Below are 25,877 nucleotides of genomic sequence, written 5' to 3' on the forward strand. Positions count from 1 at the left end.
GCCGAAGGGGAGAGGGAATTATGTCTATGAAATTATTCTCCCTAGAAGCTGAAATGAGAAACTGAGGCTATTGTATTTTGGTCACATCATGAGGAGACTCTTTGGAAAAGACGATAATGCCGGAAAAGGTGGACGGAAAAGAGGAAGACCCAAAATGAGATGGCTGGACTCTATAAAGGAAGCCACGGCCTTCAGTTTGCAAAGCCTATTTATGACAGGACATTTAGTGGTCTTTAACTGATAGGGTCACCCTAAGCTGAAAGCGACATGAGGACATGTAACACTCATGAAATTATTGCTAAGCAGTGTTAGCCTGGCCTAGCAAAATTACTTATTTATAATTTGCCTTTCCCTCTGGGATCCAAGGTGGATGACGCAGTGCAAGTGGAAATATGATACAAATCAACAGGACATTCAGTGAAAGAGATACAATAGGGTGAAAATGGAACCCTGCCTTTAAGTCATAGCTGATTTATGGCACCACCACCACCCTCCGTGGGGTTTTCATGGCAAGAGACTAACCGAGGTGGTTTGTCCTTGCCTGCCTCTACAACCCTGGTCTTTGTTGGAGGTCTCCCGTCCAATTACTAACTGAGGCCAACCCTGCTTAGCTTCTGAGATGTGACAAGATCAGGTTCTCCTGGCTATCCAGGTCCGGGCACAATAAGGTATGATAGCAAAACATTTGAAAAACAAGCATAAAGCTGAGGTGAACTCTTTTTGAAACAAAGCATAACTAATTTACATGGCATGTTTAGCAACATGGAAAATTCCCTAGTAAGCAGACAGTACCCAACAGAGTAGTGTACACAGTCTCCATCCTTACCAATGCATCTTTCTGATCCACAAAAGACCAGTGGCACTCTTAAAGACAACATTTATTTATGTCATTTATATTCCACCTTTCTCACTGAGACTCAAGGCGGATTACATAGTGCGGGATTAGTACAATCAGTAGCAAGGACAAGGGCAGGCATTTCCATACAGCGTCAAGTACATTTCCATAAACAATGTCATAGGGTACATGAATACAAGTTTACAAAGATAGCATTAGTAAGGATCCAATATGAGGTTGAAGTATTGCTGAAACAACATAATCAGTTCTAGGACTTACATTAAACAGCATGAAGCACAGGTATATGGGAGTACATATTTAAAGCAACAGATAATATGTAAGGCAACATAAGGGTGAAATCTATGGTTCCTAACTCATTAACGGAACATCTGGGACCCCTTTCCTACAATACCGCCCTCTTAGCTGAGAAAAAGGCCTTTTTAAATAATTCAGTTTTGTATTGTTTGCAGAAAGCCAGGAGGGTGGGGGCTCTCCTGACCTCCTCAGGCAGGCCATTCCACAGGGTAGGGACCACCACAGAGAAAGCCTGTCTACGGGCTGCTGTTGATTTTGCCCATGTACAGGCTGGCACCTGCAAGATACCCTGTTCAGATGAGCGAAGTTGCTGTAGAGGAACGTAAGGAGGGAGGCAGTCCCGCAGGTATGCTGGACCAAGACCATGAAGAGCTTTGTATGTAATAACTAGGGGTGTGCAAGCCAAAAATTTTCGGCTATAGCTGAAAGTAGAAAGCCGAAAGAAAATTCTCTATCGTTAAAGCTGAAAGCCGAAACAAGAATCTCTTTCGGGATTCGGGATTCGGGATTCTTTCGGCATTCTTTCGGCATTCTTTCGGCTTTTTTCTATGGGAAAATGCCTCCGTCTTCCAGGACGCCTGGAGGAGGCATTTTCCCACCGAATAAGCCCAAAATTGGTGGGGACCTTCCTCTAACCCTTCTCTAACAACCACCCAAGTTTCAGACAGATTGGACTTTGGGGGGCCATGTTATGGCCCCCCAAAGCAGGTCCCCCCATCCTCCCATAAAGGAGCATCTTCTTCATTATTTCCTATGGGGAAAAAATGAAGAAGCAGGCTTCCTTTGCCAGGGGTGGCATTTTGCATGCAAAATGCCCCCTTACCCTCAGGGGCCCTTCTCCCACCCCTCCTCCCACCCCCCACCAAGGCTCAGCCTGCTCCCACTTGGGGGGGCCATTTCATGGCCTCCCCAAATAGGTGCTCTAATCTCTACCACTGACAGCTGGGGGAGGCTTGTGTTGCCAGGGGTGGCATTTTGCATGCAAAATGCCCCCCAACCCTCTGGGGCCCTTCTCCCACCCCTCCTCCCACCCCCCACCAAGGCTCAGCCTGCTCCCACTTGGGGGGGGCATTTCATGGCCTCCCCAAGTAGGTGCTCTAATCTCTACCACTGACAGCTGGGGGAGGCTTGTGTTGCCAGGGGTGGCATTTTGCATGCAAAATGCCCCCCAGCCCTCTGGGGCCCTTCTCCCACCCTTCCTCCCACCCCACACCAAGGCTCAGACTGCTCCCACTTGGGGGGGCCATTTCATGGCCTCCCCAAGTAGGTCCTCTCAGCCCCTAAAGTCCACCCCTTACAGCCCCACACAAACCCAATTCCCCCCCAGCTGCCGCACACAGACCCAAATCCCCACATTAGCCCCTCACAGACCCAAATCCACCCCCACCTGCCCCACACCCATAACCCCAGGAACAGGCTGGCAAAGGCCAGCCCTCTCCCTTTGTTCCCTATGCTGGGAACTTCTAAACTCTCTTTCCCTGGGCAATTCTGCACAGCCCAGGGGTGCCACAATGGTGGGCACACTTCTGAGTGCCAGCTGGTCCCTGTGAAAGAACACCTGAACCACAGACACCCTCCCTCAAATTCCCCCACCACCTACAGAGATAGCTGGCCAGCCAGCCCCATTGTTCCCTATGATGGGAACCAACTGCACAACAAAGAATAAAACAAGAACAACACAAAATAAAGTTTTTAAAAAATTATTTTCTCCCTTCCAAAGTACAAGTAGGCAAAGCATTATGACACATTACACCAGCAGTCCCCCACACAGAAAAATAACACAACTCACTTAACATCAGAGAATCACAAAGCACGATTCCTGTCAAAAACACTTTATTTCTTGAACAGCTTTAGGTTACACAGCAGGGGGGAACACCAAAGGGCTTGGCAGCAGTATCTTACACAAAAATAACACAACTCACTTAACATCAGAGAATCACAAAAGCACAATTCCTGTCAAAAACACTTTATTTCTTGAACAGCTTTAGGCTACACAGCAGGGGGGGGGGACACCAAAGGGCATGGAAGCAGTATCTTACACAAAAATAACACAACTCACTTCACATTAAAGAATCACCCCAAAAAATTGCTGTCAAAAGCACTTTATTTCTGTAACTGCTTTAGGTTACACAGTAGGAAGGCACCACAGAGCAGGAAAGCAGTGTACTACACAAAAATAACACAACTCACTTCACATCAGAGAATCACACAAACACAATTGCTGTCAAAAACGGTGAAGTGGGTTGTATTATTTTTTGTAGTACATTGCTATCATGCCCTTTTGTGCCCTCCTACTGTGTAACCTAAAGCTGTTCAAGAAATAAAGTGTTTTTGCCAGGAATTGTGTTTTTGTGATTCTCTGATGTTAAGTGAGTTGTGTTATTTTTGTGTAAGATACTGCTTCCATGCCCTTTGGTGTTCCCCCCCTGCTGTGTAGCCTAAAGCTGTTCAAGAAATAAAGTGTTTTTGCCAGGAATTGTGTTTTTGTGATTCTCTGATGTTAAGTGAGTTGTGTTATTTTTGTGTAAGATACTGCTTCCATGCCCTTTGGTGTTCCCCCCCTGCTGTGTAGCCTAAAGCTGTTCAAGAAATAAAGTGTTTTTGACAGGAATTGTGCTTTTGTGATTCTCTGATGTTAAGTGAGTTGTGTTATTTTTGTGTAAGATACTGCTGCCATGCCCTTTGGTGTTCCCCCCCTGCTGTGTAGCCTAAAGCTGTTCAAGAAATAAAGTGTTTTTGACAGGAATCGTGCTTTGTGATTCTCTGATGTTAAGTGAGTTGTGTTATTTTTCTGTGTGGGGGACTGCTGGTGTTATGTGTCATAATGCTTTGCCTACTTGTACTTTGGAAGGGAGAAAATAATTTTTAAAAAACTTTATTTTGTGTTGTTCTTGTTTTATTCTTTGTTGTGCAGTTGGTTCCCATCATAGGGAACAATGGGGCTGGCTGGCCAGCCATCTCTGTAGGTGGTGGGGGAATTTGAGGGAGGGTGTCTGTGGTTCAGGTGCTCTTTCACAGGGACCAGCTGGCACTCAGAAGTGTGCCCACCATTGTGGCACCCCTGGGCTGTGCAGAATTGCCCAGGGAAAGAGAGTTTAGAAGTTCCCAGCATAGGGAACAAAGGGAGAGGGCTGGCCTTTGCCAGCCTGTTCCTGGGGTTATGGGTGTGGGGCAGGTGGGGGTGGATTTGGGTCTGTGAGGGGCTAATGTGGGGATTTGGGTCTGTGTGTGGCAGCTGGGGGGAATTGGGTTTGTGTGGAGCTGTAAGGGGTGGAATTTAGGGGCTGAGAGGACCTACTTGGGGAGGCCATGAAATGGCCCCCCCAAGTGGGAGCAGGCTGAGCCTTGGTGGGGGGTGGGAGGAGGGGTGGGAGAAGGGCCCCAGAGGGTTGGGGGGCATTTTGCATGCAAAATGCCACCCCTGGCAACACAAGCCTCCCCCAGCTGTCAGTGGTAGAGATTAGAGCACCTACTTGGGGAGGCCATGAAATGGCCCCCCCAAGTGGGAGCAGGCTGAGCCTTGGTGGGGGGTGGGAGGAGGGGTGGGAGAAGGGCCCCTGAGGGTAAGGGGGCATTTTGCATGCAAAATGCCACCCCTGGCAAAGGAAGCCTGCTTCTTCATTTTTTCCCCATAGGAAATAATGAAGAAGATGCTCCTTTATGGGAGGATGGGGGGACCTGCTTTGGGGGGCCATAACATGGCCCCCCAAAGTCCAATCTGTCTGAAACATGGGTGGTTGTTAGAGAAGGGTTAGAGGAAGGTCCCCACCAATTTTGGGCTTATTCGGTGGGAAGATGCCTCCCCCAGACGTCCGGGAAGACGGAGGCATTTTCCCATTGAAAAGCCGAATGAAAGACGAAAGAATCCCGAAACGTTTCGGCTTTTTTCTTTCGGCTACCCGAAACGTTTCGGGATTCCCCGAAACGTTTCGGCATTCCCTGAAAGAAGCCGAAACACTTTTGTTTCGGCATTCTTTCGGCATTCTGAATGCCGAAACGCACATCCCTAGTAATAACCAATACCTTGAACTGAGCATGGTAACTGATAGGTAGCCAGTGGAGTGACTGTAGAATGGGAGCAATCAAGCTCCTGCTCGCTCCTGATAATAGTCGAGCCACAGCATTTTACACTAATTAGAGCCTCCTAGTTAACTTAGATGGGAGACCAATGTATAATGAATTGCAATAGTCAAGTTTTGATGTTACCATAGCATGGATCCTGGTGGCCAGGTCGGCTGTGTCAAGATAAGCCATTTTCCAGGCTATTTCAACATGAACTTTTGTGAAGTCACACCACTCTTCTTCAGACAGATACTCAAATTATGCCTGGACTGGAGGAAATGTAGGCTGATTCCACACACGTTAGATAATGCACTTTCAATGCACTTTATCAGTCATTTGAGGTGGGTTTTTTGTTCCGCACACACAAAAATCAGTTCCAAGTGATCTATAAAGAGGATTGGAAGTGCATTATCCAACGTGTGCGGAATCACTCGTAGTGAACTTTCCCTCCCTTTCCCATAAGACATGAATTTGCAGGCACCCAAAAGGAAGCACTTCTTCACTCGAGCCATTAACTTGTGTCATTCGCTGCCCTAGAGTGTAGGGATGGCCATGGGTTTAGTAAGCTTTAAAATGAGGATTAGAGGACTTAAGGAGGAATGAACACTAGCCACAATTAATAACTGGAAATGCCACATTCAGAGGTTAGGGTTGGCAACCTCCAAGTGGGGGCTGGCAATCTCCCAGAATTGCAACTCATTTCTAGACGACAGAGATCAGTTCACCTGGAAAAAAATGGCTGCTTTAGAGGGTGGACTCTATGTCTATGGCAATACATCCCACTGAGGACTCTCCCTCCCCTCCTCAAACGCTGCCCTCTCCAAGCTCCCCTCCTCTACTCTCCAGGAATTTCCCAACTCAGAGCTACAACCCTCTCAGAGGCAGAAGCACTAGTACCAGTGAAGGGAGGCTTTGGTTTCTATGACCTGCTTATGGGTCTTCTGAGGTCCTCTGCAAGGCCACTGTGAAATAGGAGGTTGGACTGGGTGGTCTGATCCTGCACAGCTGTTCTTACATGTGATGCCCAGTATCTGGTAAATGATGAGATGGCGCCACGTTTAAATGAGGTTACATTATAGCAAACTTCTGATCTGAAGCATCCAGTGAGGTGATACATTCAGCAAACCTCTGAAAATCTCCCAAGTAGCCCACCCTGAAGCACCTCAAGAAAAGGGGGGGGGGAATGCCCATAGGTTCATACGGAAATAATGGAGTGATGCTCCAAAAAGAATTCTTTCAAAGATCTCTCCTGATTAATTTAGGGTAGAGGGCTTGAAAAGGGGACTGTATTAATTTATGGGCTGTCAACAGCTGCTAGGCGTGATGGCTATATGGAACTTCCATATTCAGAGGCTTTCCATCTAGTTGACCATTGTGGGAAGCAAGATGCTGGACAAACTGGGCCTTAGGTGTGATCCAGCTAAGCTATTTCAGAATTCTTGTGTTGTCAAAAAGGGTCATAATAAATGCCTGATTCTGAGACATTCCAAAGAATCAAACTGACACATGACATCAAATTAGATGACAATACATTGCCACACTGAAATCTCTGAAGAATTCACCATCATTGGATTCAAACAGTATTACTAATCAGATCTGAATTTATCAAGGTTGAGTAAGGGCAAGGGTTTATGGCAGGTAAACAGAAGATCACTTTGCATGTATATCTGAAAAGTAAGTTGCAATATGATAGGAGATGCTCCATTTGCTTTTGACCATGGTTACAGGTGACTGTTCTCTAATGTGGTTTTACTTTCCTTCATGTTCTTATTCTACCAAAGCCTCAGCACTTTGGCACAAAAGATCTGATGTTATGCATCCTTATTCAAACAGTTCCCTGTAACTTCAGTGGGATTCACTCCTGTTGGATTGCCTCCATCACGAGTTGATATCTTGTTGACGTTCACTGCTGCTGCAAACTGGCAAGTGTACTGTCAAAAGCCCATGATGTAATGGCAGCTCTCCTGTAGAAAATTTAAACGCCAGCAGTGATTCAGATCTGTCTCTAGTGCTAAATGGAACATGAAGATCTCTTGGAAGGGAGTAAGCAGAAGACAAAATGCAGCAGTCCATATATTACAAAGTTAATATCAATATTTGCCCAAATAGTCCTTGTTGCAGTTTGAGATTTTTTTGTACGTAACATACTCTTAACTCAGCGGTCCTCAAGCGTTTTGAGTCTGTGGGTACCTTTGGAATTCTGATTCAGGGTGGTGGGCATAACTGCAAAATAACTGCTTCACGAGGCAGAGCCAACCACAAAATGGCAAGCACAGGAGATAGAGATACACATACACAGAGAGTCTAAGTGCAGGAGTAGAATAGAGGAGCAAGAGAGAATAAAACCAACACTGTGGTCGCAGCTGTTTTAATCTGTGCAACCAGTCAGACCTCCAATGACTAAGCACCAGAGGAGTCAGCCGTGTTAGTCTGTAGTAGCAAAATCAAAAAGAGTCCAGTAGCACCTTTAAGACTAACCAATTTTATTGTAGCATAAGCTTTCGAGAATCAAGTTCTCTTGACTAAGCAGAAACCCTGCTCTGTGAGAGTTCCACTGACCCTGACCCCTTTCTAAAAACACTTGGAGGGTGCCAGGAAAGGAGTTAGTGGATGCTCATGGGCACCATGTTGGGGACTCCTGCTGTAACTTACTTAAGTTTGTATAATACCTTCTTGTTCCACAATTAGTTATACATTTTAAACTTTCCATCATATTTATCAAAACTCTTTATCTCAACCTCCCCCCCCCCCCTTTTTTTTAATCATTTTCTTTCACTGAAGAATTGTAGTGAACTCAGCTTGGAATGTCATCTTAATCAAGGTATAACTCCTCTGCTGCTTTTGGTTTTTATCCACAGGTACAAAGCTCTCTTCCAGGTATATCTGTGGCAAGAGAATGGGGTTCTGGCTACAGGGAAAATAAACACCAGGCACTTTTTCAGCAGGCAAAGCATTGAGTTTTCAGAGACTGAATGAAGCCCCAGTAAAGAAGGTATAGAGAGGACATAGGGTTGTATCCCAGAATTAGGTTTAAAACTGCTTGCAGCTTTAAAAGGAGCAATAATTCCTGAAGATTGTTAATTGTTTAGGTGGGGCTAGGGAGTTAAAGGTGGCCCAGAAACAGCTGTTTTGCATGTCTGTTATTGACTAGCAGTGGGATGGTAGTATAGCTATTTAATTTGAGGCCGGTAAGTGCTTAAAATTATTTTTATAGAGATACGCTGGACTGTGGTTGTGTATTATAGGCTTTGTATAGTATACTTAACTCTGGTGTGTGGAGGGATATTTTGTGGGTGTTGGTAGGTGATTGTGGAATACTGTAGCTTTCCTGTGTGGGCTTAATGGGGGAGGAGGACATGGATGTGTCTGTAGAACTTTCTTTGAATTAGAAGATATTTTAGTCTTCCCTTGTCTATGTTGGGGCCTGTTCCTTGATCATCTTATTGCCCTACCATAGGAATATTGTAAATTGAAATATTCTGTTGAATGAAGCTTTACCTGTAGATGCAGGGCTATTAATCAAAGAATTGGGGGTTATATTGTATGTTGGGAAGTTATATTGCACTCATATGTGAAAGCAGTAATGAGAATCACTGTGTAGAGATGGAAAGGGCTGTGCAAAGAAAGAAAAATTCAGAAAAAAATAAGGCCTGTTATTTACTTCTATGCCATAGATAGATTCAACTATCCCATTGTGCATGTTAAAGAGGCAAGACATTTTTCTCCAAGCCAGTTAGCAACCTTACTAAATCTTAATAAGCCAAATGAGACTCAGTCATGAGTAAACTTAAGAGCTTGCTGTACAGGGATTGGGGATTTCAGAATTTTAATGAGGGCATTGCACTATTATTAGGTGCAGTACAGAACCCAGCTATCTTTTCACCCCCAGAAGAATCTTGCATGGAAGCAAATTATTATTTTTATCCATTCTCCTAGTTCCTGGAATGACTTGTTTCTGTAAGCTCTGGGTCCCTATAAAATGACCAAGGGTAGTATTTTCTAGTGAGCAACAAGGGCTGTTTTCTCATGGATGTTTTCCTCCACCTTGGCTTTCATCTTGCAATGCTGTTTTGAGGAGCGTCCCCATAACATCACATTCTGTCCTTTTTCTTTGCTTTGCTGTGTTTTGCTTTGTTTTCGAAAGTCATTGAGTACAAACTTTTGGGGATCCCTGTGTCTCTGTTTTTAGGTCTTGTGCATATTGCAGCCATTTTTCTTACCTTCCGTCTTCATGGTTCTTCCCACCCCCACCCCATTCCACGCATCCATTGGAAGGCTTTTTGGAGGATTCTTAAAAGTTGGTGACAGCTAAATTGCAATAGTGTTATAATTAAGGAGGGAAGGTAGATTGTACATTTTCTGTCTGTAACTGCAGGAGAAGAGCCTAGGGACTCGTTTTTTTAAAAGTCAAAGTTGAGAACTAGTACACTCCTGCAATAGAACACTATAAGGCTATAGCAATCTAGTTATTTCTCTTAAAACAAAAAAAAATTCCACCACTTTTGATGATGGGAGGAGGGTAGTGGCCACTGATGAAGGTGGAAGCAAGGAAAATGCAAGGAAAACTTCTGTGTGGATGCTCTGGTCAATACAGTCTATTGCCTCTACTTTTACTGCAACAGCAGTGAGCTACATGGAAAATTGTCTTCTGGGCTGCTTTCACCCAGAGACTGCACAGTAAGGCAATCAGGCACACCTGTTTTCTCTAGGCAACTGTTATTGAGGGATGAGAGTTTCCTAAGCATACCGGATAACTGTAGGTGGGCTTTTTAAAAGAACAAATTGCATGTCAAATGACAATTGGTTGTCAAAACTAAACGCTGCTTTCTTGTCATTTAACACTAGATATGTTGTTTCCTAGCTATGAGGCATACGTCTCCAGTAATTTTAGTAAAAATAATAATAACAACAACAATAATAATTGTGCAAACATGTTCTAGGTAAGCTTGTTATTGATTGATTGATTTGATTTATACCCCACCCTCCCCACAAATGGGCTCAGGGCAGCTAACAACATTCATAAAACACAGTGAATGAATCACAAAACCATAAAATCAATAATAATCTTAGGATATTTAATTCCCTATCTATCATGTTTTTAATATCTATGTTAGTATATCTCCTTGTCCTCTCTATCTGTGCGGTACAATATACTGGTTGTTCCTCATTTGACTGACAGTCTGATTTGACCATTTCTCTCTGCTTAAAGTTGATTTTTGATTATTTGCATTAAGACAAGAGCCACTGTTGGACTCCAGCTCACACCCTCATACACATGTTAACCAGAACTGTTATTCCAATTCGCCTTGAACTAGGGCTACCCGCTCCGAGTTTGGAAATTCCTAGGGGTTTGGTGGGTGGAGCCTGGAGAAGATGGAGGTTGGGGAAGCGATGAACCTCAGCAGTGTATAATGCCCTTGATTCCCTCTCCCTAGCAGCAGTTTTCTCCAGGGGAACTGATCTTTGTAGCCTGAAGAACAGTTGTAGTTTTGGGAGCTCTCCAGCCCCCACCTGGATGTTGGCAAACCAACCTCCAATTGAGGCAAGTCATTCAATGAGAGAAAAATTTACATTGCCTAGAGTATACAGAGAATTAAATTGACTCCCCTGTGCTATCTGTTCTGTGTTAAGTGTCCCAAGTAAGAGAACTGCAACTTGTGTTCTTGTAAAAACTTTGTTGTCAGGTTCCTTGGAGGGTGGGGGTGACATTTGGGCTTCTCTTTGACTCAGTGTGAAAATTCTTTCTCTTCCCTGTTCAGGCACAGGAAGAATTGAGCAGAAAGGCAGCAATTGTCCAGAAGCAGCAACAATAGTAATCAGCTGGCCATAGAAAAAACAGAAACCTGTTTGTCTGCTGTTCAGGAGCCTGTTGGCTTTTGAGTTTTGAAGCTTTCCAGAAAGCATAGTAGGCAGGGCCAACAAGGGCCGAGGTATGCAGGCTGATAACATGAGGGATGCTCTTATTGCAACAGGAACCCAACTGGTTGCTCGTGTCTTGACTAATCTCCTCTCTGGGAACTGGGACATGGGGGATAACTCCTCTCCCGAGGATGCCAGAAACAGGAACTCACCTCTGCCTTCCACCATGACATCAGAAGAGAGGCGGCTAAGGACGTTCCAGTGCTGGCCAGACAGTGCTGCTGTTTCTCCAGCTGATCTGGCTGCAGCTGGCTTCTTCTTTGTAGGGCCTGGTGACAGAGTAAAGTGTTTCTGCTGTGGCGGGGTGTTGTATGAGTGGGTTGCCGAGGATGACCCCATAGAAGAGCACAGGAAGTTCTTCCCTATGTGCCCTTTCATCCAGGGCATTGGTGTAGGAAGCCAGCGGGCGCCCCGTGCTCGGGGGCTCCAGGACTGTGTGGATGGACAGTTCCTTGGCATGCTGCAAAACATAGGCATGGAAGAAGAGGCTGTCCCAGATAGCCCACCGGAATACCCAAATATGGAGATGGAAGACAATCGGCTGGTGACATTTAACACCTGGCCATCCTCTGCTCGTGTGTCTCCTGAGTTATTGGCCAGAGCAGGCTTCTTTTACACAGGTAAGGATATAAGAATTGTGTTTCTGTATTGGACAACAAGGCAGGCGCATTTGATTTCTACCAATACCTGCTCGATGTCTGTGTGGGGCACTGACTTAGGGAGTTCTGACTCTTGAAAGCTCGAACTGTGGAAATCTAGTTGGCTTTAAGGTGCTACTGGACCCAAATCTTGCTCTTCTACTACAGACCAACATGGCTACCCACCTGAAACTATCTGACTAAGGCTGGGGAGACCTTGGTTCAAATCTCAACCCTGCACCAAGGTCACTGAGCGACCATGGGCCATTTGCCATTTGCTCTCTCAGCATAATTCATCTCACAGGGTGGTTGAGATGGGTAAAATGGATGTGGGGAGAAATGTGTATGCCACACTGAACTGCCTGGAAGGAGTGTGAGAGAAAATGCATTTAAATAAAGAAATGTGGGTTATGTAGGCAATGTCTGCCGAAAGCTTAGAAACCAGGGGTTGGAAAACATCTTGGGAGGCTGGGGCTTCTCTGCAAGGTTCTTTGCTCTGTTCTTCCAACACGACTAGATCTTAAAAAGATTTTTTAAAAAAAACACATTTTTACAATATGAGCACAAAAACCGCTCAGAATTCTGCTGTTCTTAGTGCAGAACAAATGCATTCCTCTATACAGGTATCCTGCTAGCCATTATAAGCACAGGGCTGTCCAGATTTCTTCCATGGTCTGATCCGTAAGCTACTGTTCAGTGGGTTTGAGTTGGTGCTTTGATTGACAGGTTATTGGGTCTTTGTATTTTGTATTTTTGTTGCTGCTATGCTTTGCTTACTAGGTTTTTTTTTATTACAATGAACTTTTAATTGAATCTCTAAATAGAAGTGTTTGGTCCCAGGTTATCGTTTGCGTATACAAAGATGCAGCTTTGCTGAAGCAGAGCAGTGTCCGGATTGGGGTTCTTCCGTGGACTCCTGTGTAAGCAGCCTTCAGCTCCATGCAGGAAGACAGGCAGCATATAAATATTGTGGGGTTGTATCTGATCTGCTTTCCTGCTGTGAAGAAGGGAGAGGGGAGTTGTTTGTCTTCCAGAAAGGTTATTCTGGGATCATCTTCATATATTAAAGCTATGTGGGACAGAGGCTGTAATAAAGAGAAGAATTGGCTGAGAATTAGTGAAAGACGTGGCTGCATTCAGCCCATTGTCTCATCATCTGCAACTGGATGCCCATCGTACTGAACTGCGGCACTAAGGTGTTTTTTTTTTTAATCTTTGGTCCTTATATCACAGTGTATCCCTATTGAGACTGAAGTGAGTCTTCCGTACCAATGTTGCCCTCGAGTACCTATAAATTGTTGCTTTCAGGGGAGGGAGATTATGTGCGGTGCTTCCATTGCGATGGCGCCTTGAGGAACTGGGAACGCGGAGATGACCCCTGGATGGAGCATGCTAGATGGTTTCCAAGGTAACTTCTAGTGGTGTTTTTCATGTATTTTTAATAGCACATCACACCTTATGTGTTTTCCCCACCTCTACCTTGTAGAAATGAACAGCAGCTGCCTTTTTTGTTCTAGGAGTTTCAAACAGATCTTGTATGTAGCATCAACCATTAACCGTTATCAGCTAGGTTGGTTTTTTTAAACCTTCAGCCAGGAATGTGTTCGGTCTTCCTCCTCCCCCCCCCTTTCCCAAAAGTGACTTCTTGTAATCTAGTGTATTGTTATACCAATATATGTAACAGGATCTCTGGATTCCCATCTTTCACTTCTGAAAAATGTCTCTAGCCTCTTCACTTTCAGAGATATAAGGGGAAAGACCTATTTCTGCAAGGGATTTTAAAAATAAAATGCTGGGATTTGGTATAATGTTATATTGATATAACAGTATTATAGTACTGACTTCTAAAGGAGACCTGGAGAGGCAGGACACTGCTGGGTGGAAAAATTAATGGAGCTTTGGGGGGGGGGGGTTGATTCCATGAAGGTAATCCTTCCTCCCCACCCCCCATATCGATTTCCTAATGCAAGTTGCGCTCCTGAATTCCTGTTTTCCCTGTAGTGGGGTGGTGGAGGTATAGGGGAGTAAGCAAGTACATGTTTGCAGGTATGTGCATACACGAGGCGTGCTCTGCAAAGCTAATGGTGAACACAACACTAATAATGGGCGGCTCAAGTTCTTATAATGTGCCTTTTTTTTTTTTTACTCTGCTGGGAACAGCAGGTTGGGTGAAGCTCAGCAGATTTCCCAAACTGTAGTGGGAACCGAGTGGTGCATATTCTGGTATTTGTATCACGCTCCCCAAATCTGTTTCCAAATTTGCCCCAAACTTCAACTCAGTGTCTTATTGCTGGTAGCGGAGTTGTTTAGCATAAACATTGACCCCTCCTTCTTTTAATCATAACATAGCAGAAAGGTTTCTAGTTCATCACTAATTTAAACCCGTCACCTTGGTCCCATGGGAAGTAGGAACTCAGAGAGGGCAACTTGCATTTGGGAAAAATGGCACAGACAGGAGGTGCATTTTTAAAAAAAAGGCTAGAGTCACTTTTCACAGCTTCCTATGTCATCATAACTAGAGATGGGTACGAACAGCAATACGAACTTAAAAAAGCCAAGAACGGCCGAATCAGCTGTTTGTGAACAAGCTGTTCATGAGGCCCCATTCTAAATGAACAGGTGGTTGTTGCAAGCCTCGGTTGCTGTTCCTTGCTGTTCGTCAAGCCAGACAATCTGGCACCTGCAATAAATTTCCTTGGCAATTTAGGCAGGGATTGTATGAACTCTGTCTGAACTCCTGCTGTTGCCCTGGAAACCCTAATCTAAGCCTAATTTAGCTTGATAGGCAGGTCTTCCTTTCAAGTGTGGAGCTCCAAATTTGTTACAAGGGAGCAAAGAGCAGGGGGGAAGGGGGCTCCCATCTCTGCTTTTGCAGACAGTGAGGGAGAGACATTTTGAGAGGGGGGGGAGAGTGCATTGGAGCTTGAATTTTCTTTGTGTGTGGTGGGATACCTCTTCAAGTTCCAGGGCTGCTGCCAGGCTCTGGGCCAAGCTATTATTTATTACTGGTACCTTTCCTGCTGCTTGCTCAGGTAGGGTTTCTGGGAGTGGTGCGGTAGGGATCTGCCCCTTCAGGTTCCGGGGCTGCTGCCAGGCTCTGGGCCAAGCTATTATTTATTACTGGTACATTTCCTGCTGCTTGCTCCGGTAGGGTTTCTGGGAGTGGCGCGGTAGGGATCTTGATGGCTGGAGGAGAGCCTGCTGGCCCCCACGAACAACGAACATGTTCGTGAACAGGTCATGTTCGTCAATGTCCATTGTTCGTGGATGATAACGAACACCACGTTCAGGTTTTTTTTTCTGTTCATGCCCATGTCTAATCATGACTAGTTTATAGCAGGGTAGTTCAAGATACTGTCACAATCACTCCCAAGCACAGAAGGCCCAGTGTGATATAGTGGTTAATGTTGGACTAGGATCTGGAAGGCTTGGGTTTGAAGCCCCACTGCCATGGCAGCTAACTGGGTGATCTAGTACCAGTCACACACTGTTAGCCTAACCTTCTTCACAGTGTTGAGGTGAGCATAAAATGGAGGTGGGGAGAACGATGTCAGCTGCCTCGGGTCCCCATTGGAGAGCAAGGAGGGTTTAAATGAAGTAGCGTAAAAAAGCGAGGTGCACCCAGCATCTCCTGCACCCCTGCTACCTGGGGCAAGCCCCTTCACGGGGTATAAGATGTGCCCACCTGGTAGTGGCATAGGCCCAGGAGACGATACGAAGGGAGCTCTGACTCTTGAAAGCTCATGCCCTGGGAATCTAGTTGGGATTTAAAGTGCTACTGGACCCAAATCAACTCCAATGCCACACTGAGGGATGGGAGCCAGCCAATCCCTTGTAGAGCATTTACTTTACTACCTCGGTCACTTGCTTTACTGCCTCAGAGCCTTGCTGCCAGTGACATTTTACACGTGAAGGATAAAGGATCATTTTCGCAAGTCTTTCTGGGAACTGAAGTTCCTCTCCCCTACCCCTTTTCCTTCTGTTCCTTCCCCTCGCTGTCTGAAGAGACAGAGAGAGCCTGCGGCAACATCAGCTTTTGCAAATCATCTTGCTGGGGGCAGGGGGGGGGAAGCTCAGGAGAAAGCTGAGAAAGTTGCAGCTGCCTGCCCCAAAGATCATTGAGAGCAGGCTTGTGACTGGAGGAACGATCTGCAAAAGTTGCTGTTGCCGCAGGCTTTCTCTGTCTCTTCAGGCGGCGAGGGGAAGGAACAAAAGGAAAAGGGGTGGGGGAGAGGAACTTCAGTTCCCAGAAAGACTTGCAAAAATGATCCTTTATCCTTCACGTGTAAAATGTCATTTGTAGGAAGGCTCTCAGTTACTTGCTTGGGTGGCTTGGCCAGAGAATCAGCCTAACTCATTGACCCTTGCAGGGTATTTGTGACTAACTTTGGATGGTTCCCCTCTCTTCCCTTTTTAGGTGCAAATTCCTGCTGCAGTCCAGAGGGAGAGACTTTGTAAACACTATTCAGGAATCTTATCTCGGTACTCCTGCATCCTCAGTGAGTATCTCTGTGTGTGAATATAGGTTTGCTGTATACAGCTGGAAGTATTTAGTTATCTTTACCCTTCCATCACTGATGCCAGTCTTTTGGTGATTTCAGGAAGACCCCTCGAATGAGGCTGAACAGGATTCCTCAAGCTCTGAAGGTTGGTTTGTGTATACTTTGTAACTCTCCTCTTACTGCTGCAATCCAAGAAGCGCCAGACGGCGATGTTGTTTAATTCAAGGGGTGTCAGTGTTGCTTGTGCTATTGCAGAGACTTCTGGGATGCAACTCTTTCAAGGTGGGGCTGTGGGTGGCCCGATGTAAATTGCATGCAAAAGATAAGAGGTTCGGTCCTGGTGTGGCATTGTTATGGTAAGTGTCAGACTAGGACCTGGATCAAGCAGATACAAACCCCCACTCTGCCTTGGAAGCTTGCTGGGTGACCTCGGAGCCAAGCTACAAGTGACGCCTGACACAGGTTGGACACTTGTCAGCTTCCCTCAAGTTTTGATGGGAAATGTAGGCATCCTGGTCTTGCAGCTGTAATGGAGAGCCAAGCTGTAAAACCAGGACACCTACATTTCCCATCAAAACTTGAGGGAAGCTGACAAGTATCCAACCTGTGTCAGGCGTCACTTGTAGCTTGGCTCTCAGTCTAATCTCTCACAGGGTGGTAGTGATTAGGATAGAGGGGGAGAAGGGGGAGAATGATGTAATAAGCCCCTTTTAAGTCTTGATCCCAGAGAAAAGCAGGATATAAATAAAAATATCTGCCCACGCTTTTGGAGAGTTACAGCTGTTCTCGGTAGACGGTGCTGGGTTAGATGGACCTTAATTGTGCTTAACATAAGGCAGCACTTTATATGATCACATGCTGCTCCACTGGCGCTGCTAAAAAGATCAACTTAGTTGCTTATGCCAGCTCTGGTTCTTTTTATTTTGCTTTCTCTCTAGTCTCAGTGGCTTCCATAGAGTGTCTGTAATCTATTGCATTAGCAGGAAAAGCTGTGAGTAGAGTCTGAGACCCAGAGCCAAGCTACAAGTGACGAATTACACTTGCCTGGCAAGTGAACAGACTCACATGTATTCCTTCCTGTTCACTTGCCATTCACTTGCTCTCCACTTGATCAAGTGGAGCGCAAGTGAACAGAGAGGAATACACGTGAGTCTGTTCACTTGCCAGGTAAGTGTAATTCATCACTTGTAGCTTGGCTCCCAGTGGATGAAAACAGGGATATGTTAATTGTCTCATTGTTCTATACAGCAGAGAGGTGTTTTGACTGGTTGCTGGATTTGACATCCAGGTCTGCAATTATGCAGCAGTTGTGAGAATAATGCCCCTTTCTTCTCTGGAGCAGATGGGATCCATCTTGGGGGGTGGGTTCTCTTTAACTGCAATTGCATGATACAAGCCTCACATTTCTTTGCAGACAGCCTGGGAAATTTGGACTTAGTTTCCCCAGAGCTGACCTCCATGATGCAAACTGTTCTCCAAATGGGCTTTCACCAGGCCCTGGTGTCCAGTTTGCTGCAGCTCAGATTCCAGCAGATGGGGGCTAGTTATCCATCTTTGTCCGATCTGGTCCTGGATTTGCTTCAGGCAGTGCAGGATCAAGGCAGCCAGGCAGAGGAGACAAGAGGTATGATGTACCCTTTTTTAGGAGGATGATGGTAAGACTGCCTTTTCTATAGGGCTCCAGCGTATTCACAGCGCTTAACGTACTTTATCATCAGAGCAATCCTGTCTGGGAGGCTGGTATTATCTCTGTTTTACAGAAGGGGGAAGAGAGTGGCTTGACTAAGGACTCCCGGTAACCTTGTGAAGAAGCTGAGAGTTAAGCAGGCGGTATCCCGATTTATAGCTCAGCTGTTTGTGCTACGTCAGGTTGTATATGTACGCCACCCTTAGATTTAAACACAGCCCTGTCACTTGTAACCTACCTCAAAGAGATGTGAATGAGCCTTAGTTCTGCGTTGGTCTTCTGAGGGTGAATCACCCAGTCTGTATTCTGTCATTTTATGGCTACAGAATGGCTCTGCAGGTGATGGGGCATCCTCAGTTGTACTCAAATGGGGTCCCAGTTCCCCCTGGAGGTCAGTGTGAAATTCACTAGACTATTTATTTATTTTATTTGACTTATATCCTTCCCTCCCCACGAATGGGCTCAGGGTGGCTCACGTCATCATTAAACACAATAAATTAATAGTCAACTTTAAAAACAGATTTAAACTTATATTAAAATACTCTGGTACCACAGGCTACTTTGGATACTAATAAAAGACCTGCATAAGTCATAGCTGTGGGTAAAATGCGTAGCCGAGGGCAGTCATAGAAGAGGTAGCGATCTTAGATAGGATAAGAGGGGACACCCGCTGGTCCTCAACCAAAGGCCTGGTGGAACATCTCCATTTTACAGGGCCCGGATCTCCAGCGGGAGAGTGTTCCACCAGGCTGGGGCCAGGGCAGAAAAAGCCCTGGCCCTGGTGGAGGCCAGCTGGATGTTCCTCAGGCCAGGGACCACCAGGAGTTGTTTATCTGAAGAGCATAGCGCCCTGCAAGGGACATAATGGGAGAGGCAGTCCCACAGGTATTCTGGTTCCAGTCTGTAGAGGGCTTTAAACACCAAAGTTAACACCTTGAACCGGATCCGGAACTTCACTGGAAGCCAGTGCAGCTGGCACAGCACAGGATGGATATGCGCTCAAACAGGTGTTCCTGTAAGAACACATGCTGCTGCGTTCTGGACCCGCTGCAGCTTCTGGGTCAGGCCCAAGGGCAGCCCAGCATAGAGTGAGTTGCGGTAATCTAGCCTGGAGGTGACAGTTGTATGGATTACTGTGGCCAGATCCTGGGATGAGAGAGAGGGTGCCAGTTGCCTGGCCTGTCGAAGGTGAAAAAAGGCAGACCTGGCAATGGTCGTGACTAGACATGGGCACGAACAGCATTATGAACAGAAAAAACCCATGAACAGCCCAATCTGCTGTTCATGAACAAGCTGTTCATTTTTTTTAATAAAATTTTTTATTGTTGAGTACATAAAATATTATTCAATACACAATTTCCCTATCTTATCTAAATTATAACAGTCCCCCCTTCCCTCCCCCTTATTGACTTCCAACAGCTTTCCAACCCCTAACCCATCTTATTACTCAAATTACTCTTAACTATAATTTTTCTAAATCTTATATATATTGTGTCACTTATTCTAAGCATATTCAAATTCTTCAATATCTCCAATTTTCTAAGATATTGATCCACATTTCACTGTTTAAACTATCTATTTTTCATACAATCTCCTTGTTACTGCTATTAGCTTAGATTAATTAATAGCTAAGTTTCCCCATTAATGGTAAAGTTACTTCTCTCTCCCCTTTATAAAATCACATATTAATAATTCTCAAACTGCCACAGTCCTCCTTTCACATCCCATTTTTTTCTAGGTATTGTTTCAATTTCCCCCAATCTGCAATGTATTCTCCTGGATCAAGATCTTTAAGTTTTCTTGTCATTTTGTCCATTTCAGCCATGTACAGCAATTTGTATATCCAATCTTCTATAGTTGGTATTTCTTGCACTTTCCATTTCTGCACGTACAAAAGTCTTGCTGCTGTAATCATGCAAAATAACAATGTTCTGTACTTTCATTCCCAAGTTCAGTAGCAACAATTCTGGGTTCTTATTTATTTGGGTTTGCAAAACCTCATTAATTATTTCTATTATATCTCCCCAGTATTGCTTAGCTACCTCACAAGTCCACCACATATGATACAATGATCCTTCATGCTTTTTGCATTTCCAGCATTTGTCTGACATATTTGTATTTCCAAGCGCAATCTTCTTAGGCGTTAAATACCACCTATACACCATTTTGTATACATTCTCTTTAATATTGGTACAAGTTGAAATCTTCAAAGTATTTTTCCACAAATATTCCCATGATTCCATTGTTATTTCTTTATGAAAGTTTATTGCCCATTTCACCATCTGGACTTTGACTGTCTCGTCTTCCATGTACCATTTTAAAAGTATTTTATATATTTTCGAAATATCTTTTTTACCTTCTTGTAAGATCACTTCTTCTAACTCTGAGTTTTTCAGTCTTATTCCTCCCTTTAAACAATCCGAGTTGTAAAGGTCCCTGATTTGCCTATATTGAAACCATCCATAGTGAGGAGATAACTCTTCTTGTGTCTTTATTTTTGGTATTCTGTGTTCTATCGACATCATCTCTTTGTAAGCTAAACATTGTTGTTCATTATAGACAGTTCTTGGGTCTATTACTTCATATGGTACCACCCATGAAGGGATACCACTTTCCATGTAATTCTTATATTTCTTCCAGATTGTGAAAAGGCTTCTTCTAATATAATGGTGCAGAAACATAGAGTCCGCTTTAACTTTATCATACCACAAATAGGCATGCCATCCAAACAGTTTTTTGTATCCCTCCAAAGCCAGCAGTTTATGGTCTTTTAGCGTTATCCAATCTTTTAACCATGTCAGACAAATTGCTTCATAATATAATCTTATGTTTGGCAGTTGCAGCCCCCCTCTTTCTTTCGAATCTTGTAATACTTTCATTTTCACTCGGGGTTTCCTGCCTGCACAAAGTCTGAAATTTTTCTTTGCCATTTGTCAAATTGTTTGAAGTCTCGGATAATTGGAATAGTTTGCAGCAAAAACATCACACGTGGTAACACATTCATCTTCACTGTTGCTATTCTTCCCAACCATGACAAATTTAATTTATTCCATTTTATCAAGTCTCTTTCTATTTGTTGCCACAATTTCTCATAGTTATTTTTAAATAAATCTATATTTTTTGCAGTCAAGTCAATTCCTAAATATTTCACTTTATTAGTTACCTCATAGTCCGTTATATCCATTAATTCTTGCTGTTTTTGCTTCGTCATATTCTTACACAATATCTTCGACTTCTTTTTATTCACATAAAATCCTGCCAAGTCACCAAATTCCTTTATTTTATCCATTATTTTTGGCATATTGTCTATTGGATCTGCCACTATCAACATTACATCATCCGCAAATGCCCTGACTTGGTAGGAAAATTCCTTTATTTTTATGCCACGAATTGTATCGTCCTCACGGATTTGAACCAGCAGAATTTCCAAAATCAAAATGAACAACAATGGAGACAATGGGCAACCTTGTCTTGTACCTTTACTTATTTTCAATTTTTTAGTCAAATCATCATTAACTACGATTGCTGCACATTGACGAACAAGCTGTTCATGATGCTCCATCCTAAACGAACTGGTGGTTGTTGCAAGCCTCGTTCATTGCCTTCGGCAGCCGTTTGTCAAGCCAGACAGTCTGGCACCTGCAATCAATCCCCCTGGCAACTGGAGTCAGGGACTGGACTCTGTCTGAACTTCTTTCCTTCTGGCTTTAACCCTATAAAGTACTTCCAGCAGACAGTCCCGTTCTTGCCACTGTGAAGAGAAAATGACAGCCAATGGGGAGACCCGTGGATCATGCCTTTCCCGGGGTGCACTCTCTCTGAAACTTGGGGGGGTCTTCAGAGGACAGTGAGTACTATGTCCCCTGTTTATTTGGTGGGCATTGGACATTGGGAAGGTCAGTTGGTAACCCCTCAAAGTAGCTGCTAGCAGACACTGCTGTTTTTGCCAAGACAGGGCCCTTTAAACTGTCAGCTGGCAGGTGGGAATCCTCACCTGCCGTCTGCCAGCTGATAGTTTAAAGGGATCTTTAAAGGGCCAGGTAAGTGGTTTTGAGGGGAGGGGGGGACTAAGTGGGTGGGTGGGGTGGGGGTGGGGGTGGTTCTGTCCCCCACGAACAACAAACATGTCCGAGAACAGTTCATGTTCGTTGTTCGTGGATGGCAACGAACGATGAACAGGGTGTTAGGGGTTTTTCCCCCATTCATGCCCATGTCTAGTCATGACCTGGGCCTCCATTGAAAGTGTGGCATCCAAAGTCACACCCAGGCTTCTCAACAAATGGCTTTGTTGCCATTTGATCATGAGAAGGCCAACATGACTCTGTGTCGGAAGTAATGTGGCAGTCCCCCTTGCACGTAGGTAGCCTCTCCCATGCTGTGGAGTACGTATGATGAGGAGGGAGAGCCTATCATAAGGGGAGGGGGAAGGCAACTGCTCTAAAAGTCCATGAAGCTGTCTCTCTCCTTGGGTGACTGTTGCACCCTTTGGATACTTAGATATTAGCTGTTTGGGAAAAGTTTCCCTGGGTTTGATGACTCAACCAGGTTTCTTCAGGGAATGGCTTATTCCGGAGAGGATACTCAGTATATCATACCCGCTAACACAGTTCCATCTTTAGGACTGTGTGCTGAGAAAAGGCCTTGGACTCCTGCTCAGGTTGGCCCTTCAGTATCCCAGCTTATGCAGGACAGGTATACAACAAACGGAGTATTGCTCATGGTCCTAGGGCTTAGCAGTGCCAGATCTCATCTAGCAAGCTGTGTGCTGCTCCTTCACCTACTGGTCATGAGGTGCCATTGGGGCTGCATGCGTGCAGTTCAGATTCTGTCCAGAGATGAGAGTTCTGTCATCCGAACACATTATGTGACTTGCATAATTTCTGCCACATCCATCTGGTTTTGCATTTTATGGGGAGGGTCAAGAAGCAGTGCATTGAAGCCCCCCCCCCCATTATCAGAAATCTGGTTTCATGGCTGTTCTTGCCTTCTGAGAGTCGAATAGCACACTGGAGCATAGCTTCACAGCTGTAAAGACTAGAAACTCTTTTAAAGAAAAAAGCTGAATTGAAGCATGTCTTTGATGGCATCGGGTACCATAAACATTTCCCTTGGCACAGGGAACCTGCTGCTCTGCGGAGGGATATTAATTTAATAATAAAAGTCTCAACTTTCTCTTGCATAGAGCCTGCTCAGAGAGAACCTGCTCAGAGAGAACCAGATTTGGGCAGCATGAGAAGAGAGGCAGAACCCAGTGAAGGAGGTGAGGAAATGGGAAGGGAGTTCCTAGGCAGGAGGGGCTTGTTGGTGGGAAGAACATCGTGGGCTAGTTGAAAAAGGACTTGAGAAATTATAAATGTGTCGAAGCAGGAAGATACCAAGTTTCACCTCTTGGGAATGGAGCACTTACAGATTTCCCCCATGTGTGAGTAACTTAGCATTTTAAAGACTGTTTAAAAGCCTTTGTATGTTTTTCCATACATCGATCTGATTTGATAAAACATTTGGGAGGAGGTAGTGCTGCCACCTCTTTATATCACTTTTTAGTTCTGTTAAGTACTTCTGCAGGATCTGGTTTGTGCTGAAAAGGAAGATATACATTGAGTAAAGATTTCTTTTTAAAAAGTAATGCTCTTCTGCAAAGTTCAAGCAATGTTTGGATAAACCCTGGGCCTAGGGTTGCCAGCCCCCAGGTGGTGGCTGGAGATCTCCTGGAATTACAACAGATCTCCAGGTGACGGAGATCAGTTCACCTGGAGAAGATGGCTGCTTTGGAGGGTGGACTCTATGGCATTATGCCATTCTGAGGCCCCTCCCTTCCCCAAACCACACCTTCTCCAGACTCCACCCCCAAAATCTCCAGGAATTTCCCAGGCTGGACCTGGCAACCCTACCTGGGCCTAGACTGCTTTGGCACTGATATTCATGTGATGGTTAGGTAACGTTCTTGTGATGATATTAATGTAACAAGGTCAAATGTAATCATAAGACTATAGTTGACTATGACTAATTGATGGGGGGGAGGGGAGTGGAAGTTACTATCTAGAAAATTCTTCCATCCCTTAATTCTTGTTCATGAATGAACTGAGGCTTAAATCAGATTTCCCAGATCAGTTTAACGGTTTACAATGCCATAGAAATCTGTAATGCCATGTGCAATCTATGCCTGTTCTCAAGCTGGCTCTCAAACTCTCCTTCGCGCTAGAATCTACCTCAAATGTGGAGGCTCAGCTGCGGCGCCTGCGGGAGGAGCGCATGTGCAAAGTCTGCATGGACAAAGAAGTATCCATTGTGCTAATACCTTGTGGCCATTTAGTGGTGTGTGCAGAATGTGTTCCTAATCTGAGGCGCTGCCCTATCTGCAGAGGGGTCATCAGGGATACCGTGAGGGCATTCATGTCCTGAACTGGAAAGTGGGGTAAGTAGTGAGGAAGAACACTCCTCAACTCAAATCAGAACTGCTTGCATTTTTTTCAAGCATCCTACTGAGCTCTGAAAAAAATGACTGAAATTTGTGAGTATTGGAAGGGGGCATTTATAGAATCTGCATACAACTCTTGGCCTTTGACCTTCCCCTGATTGAAGTTTGTTAGCAGCATTAAGAAGAAGAATATGAGAAGTTAGTTATAGGCTGGTGTACAATAATTTGGATGGGGGAGAAGAGAGTAGGAAAATGCTTCTATGTGACTGTTATGAGAGGGCTCGCTCAGAATTTGACCAAGGAGTACACTTCACTTACTACCAGTTTCCTGTTTAAGTAGAGGGAACTGCAGGCAAGGTTATGTAGTTTTCCACTATTTTTTGTCTATTCTGATCCAATAGTGTTTGGTTTATTCCCTGATTTCTGCACATGCTTTTTTTTGTCTTTCGTTTTCACTTCAGTTTGAGTTTTTTCCCTAGGTTTTTTATGGTCTTCTGAGACCACTTTTACCTCAATCTTTTTTTTGGAAGTCAGGTTTGACTCAGTTTTTTTCTTTATGCATAATATTTGGGTTTTTTTTTTTGTCCAACCCACTTTTTGATGATTGGGTGTTTGTCATGGTCGAACCTACTTCCCCACCTTCCTTTCCCTCCTACTATTTTTTTCCATGAATTTTATTAAAGGTTTTAGAACAAGATAAAAAAAGAAAAACACACACAAAAGAACATAAAAGAGAAAGAAAAAGCACAATTATAAAGGAACAACCTCTGATTTTCTCTGTGACAGATACATATACTTTTACATGTTGTACACTCTAAGATTGCACTAAGCAAAATACATTTCCTTTCCCTCTAATTTTCTTTTCCCCCCTCAACCTTCAAAAGCACAAATCATCAGCTCATTTTTTTTCATAGACTTTTTGCAAGAAACAGAATTTCCAGAAACAATGAATTTAGGTATCTTTTCCCTAACCAAAAAAAGTAAGTTTGGCCATCTCTGCGAGCTCCATCATCTTCACCAACCATTCCTTTATTGTAGGTAATGTCAAAATCTTCCATTTTTGAGCATATAATAGTTTTGCTACCGTTATCATATACCAGAAAAAAGCTCCATGAGTGCTTTCTGTTTGTCCATTAGTCCCAGCAAAAAAGCCTCCAGTTTCATTCCTCCTGATTTTGTTTTTGATTTTTTTTTAAAAAATCAATCTATCAATGGTTGATTCCGCACACGTTGGATAATGCACTTTCAATGCACTTTATCAATCGTTTGAGGTGGATTTTTTGTTCCGCACACAAAAAAATCTGTTCCAAATGATCTATAAAGAGGACTGGAAGTGCATTATCCAGCGTGTGCGGAATCACTCATTGTTATAATAGGTGCAGCAGGTTCACTGAATCCCTAGCTTTCATTTTTTTAAAAAACCATCTCGTCCCTTCAATTGCAGAGAGAGGCCTTTTGCCTTATATTTCTGCAAGGTAAGGGGCCAGAGACTTAATTTCTT

The 25,877-nt window shown here is 44.3% G+C and overlaps 1 protein-coding gene across 1 annotated transcript; it reads left to right on the forward strand.

The window, feature by feature from the left end:
- The first annotated feature begins 11,144 nt into the window (after positions 1-11,144).
- BIRC7 (baculoviral IAP repeat containing 7) lies at positions 11,145-24,360 on the forward strand. The gene is made up of 7 exons (XM_054981610.1): positions 11,145-11,751; positions 13,078-13,177; positions 16,187-16,268; positions 16,371-16,416; positions 17,686-17,895; positions 23,156-23,218; positions 24,161-24,360. Exons 1-7 carry the CDS (start codon positions 11,145-11,147, stop codon positions 24,358-24,360), a joined length of 1,308 nt encoding a protein of 435 aa, XP_054837585.1.
- Positions 24,361-25,877: the final 1,517 nt, after the last annotated feature.

This window comes from Eublepharis macularius, chromosome 5 (assembly GCF_028583425.1).
Source record: "Eublepharis macularius isolate TG4126 chromosome 5, MPM_Emac_v1.0, whole genome shotgun sequence".
Lineage (NCBI taxonomy): Eukaryota > Metazoa > Chordata > Lepidosauria > Squamata > Eublepharidae > Eublepharis > Eublepharis macularius.